Source organism: Nerophis ophidion, linkage group LG10 (genome assembly GCF_033978795.1).
Source record: "Nerophis ophidion isolate RoL-2023_Sa linkage group LG10, RoL_Noph_v1.0, whole genome shotgun sequence".
NCBI classification, from domain to species: Eukaryota; Metazoa; Chordata; class Actinopteri; order Syngnathiformes; family Syngnathidae; genus Nerophis; species Nerophis ophidion.
The window spans coordinates 57,860,561-57,875,634 of NC_084620.1; the positions used below are offsets into that span (position 1 = coordinate 57,860,561).

The window sequence follows — 15,074 nt, forward strand, 5'->3', positions numbered from 1 at the left end:
AGGCAGGTGACACTAAATGCGTAATTAGGCAACGGATCAAAACAGGAAGTGCCACCAGGAACTAAGGACGTCAAATAACGAACAGGATGTGATATACAAACAGAACAAAAACAGAATATGACATGATCCAAGTATTGGATCATGACAAAAAGAGCTCTTCCTGAGGGTGTTTCACTGTTATAACTTCACATTTATCTTTACTTTTTTTACACCAAAATGCGCCCATTCTTCCTTTTCTGTCTACACCAGGGGGGCCCACACTTTTTCTGCAGGCGAGCTACTTTTCAATTGACCAACTCAAGGGGATCTACCTCATTTATATATATCATTTATATTTATTTATTTATGAAAGAGACATTTTTGTAAACAAGTTAAATGTGTTTAATGATAATACAAGCATGTGTAACACATATAGATGTCTTTCTTTCACAAAGACAAGAATATAAGTTGGTGTATTACCTGATTCTGATGACTTGCATTGATTGGAATCAGACAGTAATGATGATAACGCCCACATTTTCAAATGGAGGAGAAAAAAAAGTTGTCCTTTCTGTACAATACCACATGAAAGTGGTTGTTTTTTGGCATCTAATTCATCCAGCTTCCATACACTTTACAAGAAAAACATTGGCGGCAAATTCCGTAGCTTGCTTGATTGACATTCACGGCACCCGAGGGTCTTGTGAGATGACGCTGGCTGCTGCCAGTTCATTATTATGAAAAAATGACAGAGAGGAAGGCGAGAAACACTTTTTATTTCAACAGACTTTCGCGCCGTCCCTCCCGTCAAAACTCTAAAGACCGACTGCACATTTCCTGTCTTCACAATAAAAGCCCTGCTTCATGCTGCCTGCGCTAACAAAATAAGAGTCTCGGAAAGCTGGCGTGCACGAGTGATGTGCACGCCAGCTTTCTGAGGGATGGCTTGTGCACGCCAGTTTTCCGAGACTCTGTATTTAGTTAGCGCAGGCAGCATGAGGCAGGGATTTTATTGTGAAGATAGGAAATGTGCAGTCGGCCTTTAGAGTTTTGACGGAAGGTACGGCGCGAGAGTCTGTTGAAATAAAAACTGTTTCTCGCCTTCCTCTCGGTCATATTTTCATAATAATGATCTTGCAGCAGCCAGCGTCATCTCAAAAGACCCTCTGGTACCGTGAATGTCATTTAAGTGACGTCTTGGTGAAGATTGACGATCACTAATTTTTAGGTCTATTTTTTTTAAAAGCCTGGCTGGAGATCGACTGACACAGCCCCCGCGGTCGATGTAATGGGCACCCCTGCTCTACACACTGTGTCTGCTTGGAAGTACTCTGTGTGTGTGCGCTGCCCAACATGCTCCTCTGCTGGTTAAAGCAGCAATGTCACCATGTCTGTTAAAAAAAGACATATTGGGAAGCAGTGTTTTTCAAACAGAGTATAGTACCGTTTTCGATTCATTAGTAGCGCAATAGTACAGTATACTAATACCGGTGTAGCGTACATGGTTATATAGATTGGAGGCCGTAATGAGTGTGTTCCTCTGTTCTCCTCAATCATGGAAGTGTGCCACCGGGGTAATGGAACACCTTGTGACCTGCGACCGTGTGTGCCGCGTCCTGATTGGACGGTGGTGTGTGTCAGGAAGACGCCAGCGTGTGGACTTTGTGCTTGCCTTCACGCAGGTGCACTCGGCAGACTCGGGACCAGCTCGGTGTCGGCAGTTTGCCTGGCGGGCGTAACGAGCGCCGGCCTCGGCACTTTGCAGAAGTCAAAACAAAGAAATAAATTATCGGGAAATAGTGAGAGAGAAAACCGGATCTGCTGTCAGGTCAACATTTGAATATTTCACTGGCTTGCATTGAACCATTAAGGCCACTTTCATTATTGTTGTGAGAAATGACATTTTGCAGCTTTGTTGTGCATGTGGCTTTAATAATTCAGCTGAATCCGTCCGAGATAATTCCAGCCATGAGTCTTCCCGCACGTTCCCTCCAGCCTCCACTTGTCGTAATGAGCGTTTAATGGCCGCCCTCCATCGTCACGCTGTCATCTCAGGACTTTATTGTCATTGCACAAGTACAACCAAACTTTGTTTTCAGCACAAACCCCTTCGAGATGAGACAAACAAGTGCACAGCAGGGGTCAGCAACCTTTTTGAAAGCAAGAGCTACTTCTTGGCTACTGATTAATGCAATACACACTTAAATAAATTGCCAGAAATAGCCAATTTGCTCAATTTACCTTTAATAAATAAATCTATATGTATAAAAAAAATGGGTATTTCCGTCGTGCATTTTTTTTCCTTTTACGGAAGGTTTTTTGTAGAGAATAAATGATGAAAAAAACACTTAATTGAACGGTTAAAAAGAGGAGGAAACGCGAAAAAAATGAAAATTAAATTTCGAATCATAGGTTCTCTTCAATTTCGACTCTTTTAAATTCGAAATTCAACAGTAAAAAAAATCTACAGGAAGTTGGCAAAAAGAAGAGAAAAACAAGCTAATTAAAAAAAAGAATTTATGGAACATCATTAGTAATATTTCCTGATTAAGATTAATTTTAGAATTTTGATGACATGTTTTAAATAGGTTAAAATCCAATCAGCATTTTGTTAGAATATATAACAAATTGGTCCAAGCTATATTTCTAACAAAGACAAATCATTATATCTTCTAGATTTTCCAGGACAAAAATTTTAAAAGAAATTCAAAAGACTTTGAAATAAGATTTAAATTTGATTTTAAGGATTTTCTAGATTTGCCGAAATATTTTTTGGGAATTTTAATCGTAATAAGTGTGAAGAAATATTTCACAAATATTCTTTCTCGAAAAAACAGAAGCTAGAATGAATAATTTAATTAAAATGTATTTATTATTCTGTACAATAAATACTTCAACGTTGATTTAAATTGTCAGGAAAGAAGAGGAAGGAATTTAAAAGGCAAAAAGGTATATGTGGTTAAAAATCCTAAAATAATTTTTAAGGTTGTATTTTTTCTCTAAAATTGTCTTTCTGAAAGTTATAAGAAGCAAAGAAAAAAAAAAGGATTCAAACAAGTGAAGACCAAGTCTTTGAAATAAGATTTGATTCTAAAGATTTTCTAGATTTGTTAGAATATTTTTGGGGAATTTAATAAGTTTGAAGAAATATTTCACAAATATTCTTCGTCGGAAAAACAGAAGGTAAAATAAAGAATTAAATGTATTTATTATTCTTTACAATTAAAATTTTTTTTACATGAACATTGATTTAAATTGTCAGAAGAGGAAGGAATTTAAAAGGTAAAAAGGTATATGTGTTTAAAACTCCTAAAAACATTTTGAAGGTTGTATTTTTTCTCTAAAATTGTCTTTCTGAAAGTTATAAGAAGCAAAGTAAAAAAAAAAAATGAATTTATTTCAACAAGTGAAGACCAAGTCTTTAAAATATTTTCTTGGATTTTCAAATTCTATTTCAGTTTTGTCTCTCTTAGAATTAAAAATATCCAGCAAAGCGAGACCAGCTTGCTAGTAAATAAATACAATTTAAAAAATTGAGGCAGCTCACTGGTAAGTGCTGCTATTTGAGCTATTTTTAGAACAGGCCAGCGGGCGACACATCTGGTCCTTACGGGCGACCTGGTGCCCGCGGGCACCGGTTGGTGACCCCTGGTGTACAGGGTTACAGAACCTGCCCATTGCCTTGGCTGTGTTGATGTAGTGTCCATAGGCCTGGGGTCGTTCTGCGTGCAAGCAAAAGTTGGACTACAGGTGTCGTTGAGGAGGGAAGGAGGTCAAAAGCGTCCATCATTGTCCTCGGGGGGAGGTTTTCAGAACAGCCTGCTCCTGTTGTTGCATCAAGGCCATTCGAGGGAGTCAAATCGTAGATTAGGATTTTGTTTTTCCGCGAGCAGACATTACAATGACTTTTCTGTTCTATTCATATCCAATGTTTCCCTTTCAACCAGTTTTTCCATGATATTAACCATCTTGCAATTCAGTACAGCACAGCCTGGCATAATTGAGTTGAGGGTTGAATATACACGTAGTATGTATTCTTGCACGCATTTGCCTTTTTTTGGGGGGGGAAAGGAAGAAAGAAATGAAACGTTGTCTCCGTGAAAGGCCGTCCTCCATTGTCGCCAGCAGCCGGCCCCTCCGAGGGGTCCAACAGGGCCCGTTGTTGTTGTGCTCGGGCGGGGGAATGCTGTGAGTGGGACTGACGTCTGCCGGAGCGTCTCCGTGCTCCAACAAGTAGCCGCATTGTGATCCCGCGTCCATCCCAGGCCGGCGGCCTTGACGGGATAGGCTCCTTCAGGTGGTCTGTGGGCAGCTCGGACCTGCTTGAAGGGATGCGTCCTGGGGCGCCGGCTCACTCCGAAGGTCCGCGGGAAGTCTGTGAAAGAGGTAAAAGAATACCTTGTTAGCATTGGAGCTAACTTGATAAAGTGTAGGAATGTGCTAGAAGTCCTACTTTGTGTACTCTTGTGTGCTAATAGCACTTGTTTTCTTTCAGCTATAAAAAGATGTGAGAGCGCCAAAAGAGAGGTTGCTGTGTGTGTGTGTGTGTGTGTGTGTGTGTGTGTGTGTGTTGTAACAGTCGTGATTGTTGTCATGTCGCTGTGGCGTCGACATTGTTCACCCTTCTTACCGCCATGTGTGTGTCATGACATTCTTCAAACTAGGGTTGTACGGTATACCGGTACTAGCATAGTATCGCTGTACTATTGAATCAAAAACGGTACTATACTGTTGCTTGAAAAGTACCTCTTCCTAGGCATGACGTCATTGCGTTACATTGCTGGTTTTGCAAGCCGAGGAGCATGTTGGGCAGCGCACGCACACAAAGTACTTATAAGCAGACACAGTGTGTAGACAGAAAAGGAAGAATGGACGCATTTTGGTGTGAAAAGTCAAGATAATGGTGAAGTTATAACACTGAAACACCCTCAGGAAGAGCTGCTTTAAGACATGGCTAGCTGGCTAGCAGCTAACGTGTGAAATATTCAGAAAACCACTGTCACTAAATACAGTTGGTCGCTACATCTGTAAGTGCAAGTTAAAGCTCTACAATGCAAAGAGAAACCCATTTATCAACAACATCCAGAAACGCCGCTGGCTTCTCTGGTCCCGAGATCATCTAAGATGGACTGATGCAAAGTGGAAAAGTGTTCTGTGGTCTGATGAGTCCACATTTCAAATTTTGGGGGGGAAATATTCGACATCTGTTAGGGGAAGCGAACCATCCAGACTGTTATCGAAGCAAAGTTGAAAAGCCAGCATGTGTGATGGTATGGGGGTGCATTAGTGCCCAAGGCATGGGTAACTTACACATATGTGAAGGCACCATTAATGCTGAATGGTCCTTACAGGTTTTGGAGCAACATATGTTGTCATCCAAGCAACGTTATCATCGACGCCCCTGCTTATTTCAGCAAGACAATGCCAAGCCACATGTTACAACAGCGTGGCTTCGTAGTAAAATAGTGCGGGTACTTTCCTGGCCCGCCTGCAGTCCAGACCTGTCTCCCATGGAAAAATGTGTGGCACATTATGAAGCGTAAAATACGACAACAAGAACAACTTAAGCTGTAGATCAAGCAAGAATGGTAAAGAATTCCACTTTCAAAGCTTCAACAATTAGTTGACTCAGTTCTCAAACATTTATTGAGTGTTGGTAAAAGAAAGGGTGATATAACACCGTGGTGAACATGCCCTTTCCCAACTACTTTGGCACGTGTTGCAGCCATGAAGTTCTAAGTTAATTATTATTTGCAAAAAAAAAAAAAAAAGTTTATGAGTTTGAACATCAAATATGTTGTCTTTGTAGCATATTCAACTGAATATGGGTTGAGCCCATGTGGTGATATCCATTAGAGATTGATGTCTGTTTTTGATACTTTGCTGTCTGAGGGATGGAAGGTCACGGTCATTCAATGTTGGTTTCCGGCCATGCCGCTTACGTGGAGTGATTTCTCCAGATTCTCTGAACCTTTTGATGATATTATAGAGCGTAGATGTTGAAATCCCTCAATTTCTTGCAGTTGCACTTTGAGAAAGGTTGTTCTTAAACTGTTTGACTATTTGCTCACGCAGTTGTGGACAAAGGGGTGTACCTCGCCCCATCCTTTCTTGTGAAAAACTGAGCATTTTTGGGGAAGCTGTTTTTATACCCAATCATGGCACCCACCTGTTCCCAATTAGCCTGCACACCTGTTGTTCCAAATAAGTGTTTGATGACCATTCCTCAACTTTATCAGTATTTATTGCCACCTTTTCCAACTTCTTTGTCACGTGTTGCTGGCATCAAATTCTGCGTTTATCAGTTTGAACATCAAATATATTGTCTTTGTAGCATATTCAACTGAATATGGGTTGAGCCCATGTGGTGATATCCATTAGAGATTGATGTCTGTTTTTGATACTTTGCTGTGTGAGGGATGGAAGGTCACGGTCATTCAATGTTGGTTTCCGGCCATGCCGCTTACGTGGAGTGATTTCTCCAGATTTTCTGAACCTTTTGAGGATATTATGGAGCGTAGATGTTGAAATCCCTAAATTTCTTGCAGTTCCACTTTGAGAAAGGTTGTTCTTAAACTGTTTTGACTATTTGCTCACGCAGTTGTGGACAAAGGGGTGTACCTCGCCCCATCCTTTCTTGTGAAAGACTAAGGAAGCTTTTTTTATACCCAATCATGGCACCCACCTGTTCCCAATTAGCCTGCACACCTGTTGTTCCAAATACGTGTTTGATGGGCATTCCTCAACTTTATCAGTATTTATTGCCACCTTTTCCAACTTCTTTGTCACGTGTTGCTGGCATCAAATTCTACGTTTATGAGTTTGAACATCAAATATGTTGTCTTTGTAGCATATTCAACTGAATATGGCTTAAAAAGGATTTGCAAATCATTGTATTCTGTTTATATTTACATTTAACACAATTTCCCAACTCATATGGAAACGGGGTTTGTATATAAGACACTGAAAGCAACCCAATGTAGATCAATATATGTGACAACTAGGGGTGGGCAAAAATATCGATATAGCAATACATCGCGATACGTCGTCTTCCGATTCAATATCGATACTCAAAGTTTGAATACCGATAAAAATAGAAATAAAAAATCATGTCTTTTAGACGGACCGTAAATGCAGTGCGACCTCCGCTCCGCCAGGTGTCGCTGTGCCGCTACCTCACTGCAAGGTGTTTGCACTCTTCTTCTCGTTTTTTCCCCGGCTGTTGCAGTGAGGCAGTGGAGCTGAAAAAAACCCCAAAACAAAACAAGCAAGCACGGAAGGTCAACGTAAACTAGAGACGCCCTCGAACTTGAAGTCAAGTACAAGTAGACCCATTCATGTATGAGTATCTTAGTCACACATTTTGTTTTGTTTAAATACAAATATTATGCACACTTGTTTTTATTTTTCTTATACATTTTCAGCTCTGTGTGTTAAGTAACATTAAAGTGCTTCTGCAATATGTATGCATAGACATATTTTACTTTTCTACATACATTCAGTGAAGTGTTCAAACAGTCACACAGTTCTTGTCCAGGGAGACAAGTGTGTGAACTTAATTTTGTCATTTAAGGTCAAAGAGAAGAAGCTGCACTTTATTTTTGTATTTTCAACTTCAGTGTTTGTGACACACTGCATTTTCCATCCATCCATCCATCCTCCGCTTATCCGAGGTTGGGTCGCGGGGGCAGCAGCCTAAGCAGGGAAGCCCAGACTTCCCTCTCCCCAGCCACTTCGTCTAGCTCTTCCCGGGGGATCCCGAGGCGTTCCCAGGCCAGCCGGGAGACATAGTCTTCCCAACGTGTCCTGGGTCTTCCCCGTGGCCTCCTACCAGCTGGACGTGCCCTAAACACCTCCCTAAGGAGGCGTTCGGGTGGCATCCTGACCAGATGCCCAAACCACCTCATCTGGCTCCTCTCCATGTGGAGGAGCAGCGGCTTTACTTTGAGTTCCTCCCGGATGGCAGAGCTTCTCACCCTATCTCTAAGGAAGAGACCCAAACTCATTTGGGCCGCTTGTACCCGTGATCTTATCCTTTCGGTCATGACCCAAAGCTCATGACCATAGGTGAGGATGGGAACGTAGATCGACTGGTAAATTGAAAGCTTTGCCTTCCGGCTCAGCTCCTTCTTCACCACAACGGATCGGTACAACGTCCGCATTACTGAAGACGCCGCACCGATCCGCCTGTCGATCTCACGATCCACTCTTCCCCCACTCGTGAACAAGACTCCTAGGTACTTGAACTCCTCCACTTGGGGCAGGGTCTCCTCCCCAACCTGGAGATGGCACTCCACCCTTTTCCGGGCGAGAACCACGGACTCGGACTTGGAGGTGCTGATTCTCACACGCGGCTGCAAACCGATCCAGTGAGAGTTGAAGATCCCGGCCAGATGAAGCCATCAGGACCACATCATCTGCAAAAAGCAGAGACCTAAACCTGCGGTCACCAAACCGGAACCCCTCAACGCCTTGACTGCGCCTAGAAATTCTGTCCATAAAAGTTATGAACAGAATCGGTGACAAAGGACAGTCCAACCCTCACTGGAAATGTGTCCGACTTACTGCCGGCAATGCGGACCAAGCTCTGACACTGATCATACAGGGAGCGGACCGCCACAATAAGACAGTCCGGTACCCCATACTCTCTGAGCACTCCCCACAGGACTTCCCGAGGGACACGGTCGAATGCCTTCTCCAAGTTCACAAAGCACATGTAGACTGGTTGGGCAAACTCCCATGCACCCTCAAGAACCCTGCCCAGAGTATAGAGCTGGTCCACAGTTCCACGACCAGGACGAAAACCACACTGTTCCTCCTGAATCCGAGGTTCGACTATCCGGCGTAGTCTCCTCTCCAGTACACCTGAATAAACCTTACCGGGAAGGCTGAGGAGTGTGATCCCACGATAGTTGGAACACACCCTCCGGTCCCCCTTCTTAAAGAGAGGAACCACCACCCCGGTCTGCCAATCCAGAGGTACCGCCCCCGATGTCCACGCCATGCTGCAGAGACACTGCATTTTATTTGGAGTATTTAATCTAAGTTCAGAAGAAACAATATGAACTGAGGTTTCAGTTCAGTTTGTGGACCCTTACCCACACTGCACTTTGTGTCATTGTGCTCAGGGAGACTAATAATAATGCACACTGCACTTTTCAATGTGTTTCAGGCAGTGTGTTGTTCATGCAAATATGTTGTAACTTGTGCTTGTAGAGTTAAAATAAAATGGCATGGGTCAATCAATCAATCAATGTTTATTTGTACAGCCCCAAATCACAAATATCTCAAAGGACTGCACAAATCATTACGACTACAACATCCTCGGAAGAACCCACAAAAGGGCAAGGAAAACTCACACCCAGTGGGCAGGGAGAATTCACATCCAGTGGGACGCCAGTGACAATGCTGACTATGAGAAACCTTGGAGAGGACCTCAGATGTGGGCAACCCCCCCCCGCCCCCCCCTCTAGGGGACCGAAAGCAATGGATGTCGAGCGGGTCTAACATGATACTGTGAAAGTTCAATCCATAGTGGCTCCAACACAGCCGCGAGAGTTCAGTTCAAAGCGCATCCAAGACAGTAGCGAGAGTCCCGTCCACAGGAAAGCATCTCAAGCGGAGGCGGATCAGCAGCGTGACTTGAATTACATTTGCCTCAGTTTGTTCCGTGAATCACTATCATCTGATAGATGTTAAGATGCGTAATGCATTTTACATTTTTCAGTTAACTATGTAGAATATTGCAATATCAATCAATCAATCAATGTTTACTTATATAGCCCTAAATCACTAGTGTCTCAAAGGGCTGCACAAACCACTACGACATCCTCGGTAGGCCCACATAAGGGCAAGGAAAACTCACACCCAGTGGGACGTCGGTGACAATGATGACTATGAGAACCTTGGAGAGGACGAAAGCAATGGATGTCGAGCGGGTCTAACATGATACTGTGAAAGTTCAATCCATGATGGATCCAACACAGTCGCAAGAGTCCAGTCCAAAGCGGATCCAACACAGCAGCGAGAGTCCCGTTCACAGCGGAGCCAGCAGGAAACCATCCCAAGCGGAGGCGGATCAGCAGCGCAGAGATGTCCCCAGCCGATACACAGGCGAGCAGTACATGGCCACCGGATCGGACCGGACCCCCTCCACAAGGGAGAGTGGGACATAGAGGAAAAAGAAAAGAAACGGCAGATCAACTGGTCTAAAAAGGGAGTCTATCGCATGTATCGCAAAACTTTTAATATCGCAATATCGTATTGTATCATGACACAAGTATCGTGATGCATAGACCAGAGGTGGGTAGTAACGCGCTACATTTACTCCGTTACATCTACTTGAGTAACATTTGGGATGAATTGTACTTCTACGAGTAGTTTTTATGCAACATACTTTTACTTTTACCTGAGTATATTTATAGAGAAGAAACGCTACTTTTACTCCGTTCCATTTATCTACATTCAGCTCGCTACTCGCTACTTTTTTTTATCGATCTGTTAATGTTTGTTTTGGTTAATGACAGAGCTTCAAAGTAGGATCTATCACATGCCTGCCTTTCACCAATCACATGCAGTCACTGGTGACGTTGGACCAATCAAACAGAGCCAGGCGGTCAAATGACCGTCACACGTCGAATCCGACTTAAAAAGTTGAAAAACTTATTGGGGTGTTACCATTTAGTGGTCAATTGTACGGAATATGTACTGTACTGTGCAATCTACTAATAAAAGTTTCAACCAATCAATCAAAAGTGTAAAGGAAAAAAGACACTTTTTATTTCAACCGTACTTCCCGTCAAAAGCCTAAAGACTGATCGCACAGTTCCTGTCTTCACAATAAAAGCGCCGCTCCATCGCACGTGCGCTAACAAAATAAGAGTCTCCGAAAGCCAGCGCAAACAAGCGAGCAAGCTACGGAGTTTGCCGCCAATGTATTTCTTGTAAAGTGTATAAAAACGAATACGGAAGCTGGACTAATAAGATGCCAAAAACCAATGACTTTCATGTGGTATTGAGACAGAAAAGAGGAACTTTTTTTCTCCTCCATTTGAAAAAGTGGACGTTATCAGCACTATACTGTCTGATTCCAATCAATGCAAGTCATCAGAATCAGGTAATACACCAACTTATATTCTTGTCTTCATGAAAGATAGGAATCTATATGTTAAACATGCTTGTATATTCATTAAAACACCTTTAACATGTCAACGAAAACGGCAAAATAAATAAATATAAATTATATACTGTATGTATAAATGTATGTAGATACATATATACATATGTATATATATATATATGTATATATATATACATATATATATATGATATGTGTGTGTATAAATGATTTGTGTGTGTATGTATGATATGTGTGTGTATAAATGATATGTGTGTGTATGTATATATGAGGTAGATCACCTCGACTTGGTCATTTATTAAGTATTTGATAAACGTTGAAAAACGTATTGGGGTGTTACCATTTAGTGGTCAATTGTACGGAATATGTACTGTACTGTGCAATCTACTAATACAAGTTTTAATCAATCAATCAATCAATCAAATCAATCAATGCCTACTGAGGCTACGGTGCTGTTAAGTTATTGTGGCTCAATGTGCCATTTTTAAATTTTATTTTAATGTACTATTATTTAATATCTATTATTGTTTTAGTTGCTTAAGAGATATTCCTGGCTCTGAATTTGCTCATTGCTATTTTTATGTTTTTGTGCATTATTTGTTGCCGTAATCAGGTTACTCATCAGTTACTCAGTACTTGAGTAGTTTTTTCACAACATACTTTTTACTTTTACTCAAGTAAATATTTGGGTGACTACTCCTTACTTTTACTTGAGTAATACATCTCTAAAGTAACAGTACTCTTACTTGAGTACAATTTCTGGCTACTCTGCCCACCTCTGGCGTAGACCTAGCGACAACTATCTCAACAAAACATCCACAATTGTTCTTTGTTTCGTAGCTGACAAAGCAAACATCTATTTGGTTGATAATGGTCTTGTTATTATTCCACTATATGCTGAGGGCCTATAAAAAGAAGCTCAAAATAGCCTCTTTGGACAAGTGTGTGCTCATTCTGTGTGGACACGAACCATTGTGGCATTAAACATTCACCGGTTGTGCGGTTTGTGTCACACTCCAGCGGCATTGTGTGTCTCTTTGAAGAAACAAGCGCCGAGGAAAGCCAAGCAGGGAAGTGAGATGTTATTTTTAAACCACAGTTGTGAATTGTGAATTATATTTATGTAGCGCTTTTCTCTAGTGACTCAAAGCGCTTTACATAGTGAAACCCAATATCTAAGTTACATTTAAACCAGTGTGGGTGGCACTGGGAGCAGGTGGGTAAAGTGTCTTGCCCAAGGACACAACGACAGTGACTAGGATGGCGGAAGTGGGAATCGAACCTGCAACCCCCAAGTTGCTGGCACGGCCACTCTACCAACTGAGCTATACCGCCCCAATGAAAATATTTGATCAAAGTTGAAAAGTTACTTAGAGCTAAGCTCCGTTTTTCTTCTTTTTTGTCTCTTCGCACAAAACTTTTTGTTTCTTTGGTTGTTTCAGAGCTCTAAAATATCAATTCAAGGATCCGTCCAAGTTCATCTCTACAACGGGAGCACAATTTGCTGCAAAATTGTTTGTGTCCCGAGTTTTTAACTGAATTTAAGGAACGGTGTGCCAGTTAAATCGCCAAAATTCTCATGTTGTTAATCATTTATGTTTGATTGACAAATTATTTTATTTAATGATCAGTAAGTAGTAAGTAGTGTGAAACTATCATGCTGGTGGCAATTTATTGCTAACACGCACATTAGCATTAGTCACTTACTAGTCCAGCAGTAGAAAAATGGATGGATAGTCCAGCAGGAACAAAGCCAAGGCAGCATGTGTCTGAAATGTCTTGTATTTGAGCTCACGCCAGGAAGTTGAAACCGGGACAATGTTGATCCTGACAGTCCTTTTATCTGAGTAAGCTCTGTTTTACTCTTTTTTGCCTCCTCAGACAAAACTTTTCGTTTCTTTAGTTGTTTTGGAGCGTCGGCCATGATAGTAACATTTGTACGTAGGCGTTCTATATCTTTTCTGGCAGCACTTTGGTATTTTTAATGAATGGGGAAAGGGAGAGTCCAAAACTTGTGAAAATATTCGATCAAAATTGAAAAGTTACTTAGAGCTAAGATCCGTTTTTCTTTTCTTTTGCCACTTCACACAAAACTTTTTGTTTCTTTAGTTGTTTCAGAGCTCTAAAATATCAATTCAAGGATCCGTCCAAGTTTATCTCTACAACGGGAGCACAATTTGCTGCAAAATTGTTTGTGTCCCGAGTTTTTAACTGAATTTAGGGAACGGTGTGCCAGTTAAATAGCCAACATTCTCATGTTGTTAATCATTTATGTTTGATTGACAAATTATTTTATTTAATGATCAGTAGTAAGTAGTGTGAAACTATCATGCTGGTGGCAATTTATTGCTAACACGCATATTAGCATTAGTCACTTACTAGTCCAGCAGTAGAAAAATGGATGGATGGATGGATGGATAGTCCAGCAGGAACAAAGCCAAGGCAGCATGTGTCTGAAATTTCTTGTATTTGAGCTCACGCCAGGAAGTTGAAACCGGGACAATGTTGATCCTGACTGTCCTTTTATCTGAGTAAGCTCTGTTTTACTCTTTTTTGCCTCCTCAGACAAAACTTTTCATTTCTTTGGTTGTTTTGGAGCGTCGTCCATGATAGTAACATTTGTACGTAGGCGTTCTATATCTTTTCTGGCAGCACTTAGGTCTTTTTAACGAATGGGGAAAGGGAGAGTCCAAAACTTATGAAAATATTCGATCAAAATTGAAAAGTTACTTAGAGCTAAGATCCGTTTTTCTTTTCTTTTGCCACTTCACACAAAACTTTTTGTTTCTTTGGTTGTTTCAGAGCTCTAAAATATCAATTCAAGGATCCGTCCAAGTTTATCTCTACAACGGGAGCACAATTTGCTGCAAAATTGTTTGTGTCCCGAGTTTTTAACTGAATTTAGGGAACGGTATGCCAGTTAAATAGCCAACATTCTCATGTTGTTAATCATTTATGTTTGATTGACAAATTATTTTATTTAATGATCAGTAGTAAGTAGTGTGAAACTATCATCCATCCATCCATCCATTTTCTACCGCTTATTCCCTTTTGGGGTCGCGGGGGGTGCTGGCGCCTATCTCAGCTACAATCGGGCAGAAGGCGGGGTACACCCTGGACAAGTCGCCACCTCATCACAGGGCCAACACAGATAGACAGCCAACATTCACACTCACATTCAAACACTAGGGCCAAATTTAGTGTTGCCAATCAACCTATCCCCAGGTGCATGTCTTTGGAAGTGGGAGGAAGCCGGAGTACCCGGAGGGAACCCACGCATTCAAAATACGAAGTTCCTGCAGTCCTGGGTTCAAATCCAGGCTCGGGAACTTTCTGTGTGGAGTTTGCATGTTCTCCCCGTGAATGAAACTATCATGCTGGTGGCAATTTATTGCTAACACGCACATTAGCATTAGTCAGTTACTAGTCCAGCAGTAGAAAAATGGATGGATGGATGAATGGGTAGTCCAGCAGGAACAGTTATTACTCTTTTTTTTTTTTTGGGGAGTATATAAATGATTATTGTTATTTGGTGCAGCTGGGGTGAGTCTTAAACACACACCGCTGCTTTTTATTATGCTAATTAAGCCCATGGTGGATGCCTCGGACACGCGGAGGCGACACTTCCTGCCGAGCGGCGTGCACTTAATGCTGCTTTCTGACACTTTGTTGGCCCGGACAAGTGTGTTCCTGTCAGACCCCAACAGCTAATTATCACTCATAACGTTCAGGTCCAAAAAAAAGGAAAAAAAGAACTGTTAGAAATAGATTTGTTCTCCACCCGCCGCGCCGACAACTTGATTGCATTTGGCTGAGGCTGGGAATACAAACGTGGACTGCTCTAAAAGGTAGAACAGAATTTCACCGATCGTTGCTACGGAAACCTTGCAGCCTCTCGGCGTGGAGGAAAACGCTTTGCCACGTCTGGCAATTGTTCTCGTCCTGTCTCGTCACGGCA

At 41.8% G+C, this 15,074-nt stretch overlaps 1 protein-coding gene across 1 annotated transcript in view; it reads left to right on the forward strand.

The window, feature by feature from the left end:
* Positions 1-4,149: 4,149 nt before the first annotated feature.
* The window catches only part of usp6nl (USP6 N-terminal like), a 47,520-nt gene continuing 36,595 nt past the window's right edge, over positions 4,150-15,074 (forward strand). The window contains exon 1 of the mRNA XM_061914214.1: positions 4,150-4,365. Coding sequence (XP_061770198.1) covers positions 4,311-4,365 — 55 coding nt within the window. The 5' untranslated portion in view covers positions 4,150-4,310. The remainder of the gene's footprint in view (positions 4,366-15,074) is intronic.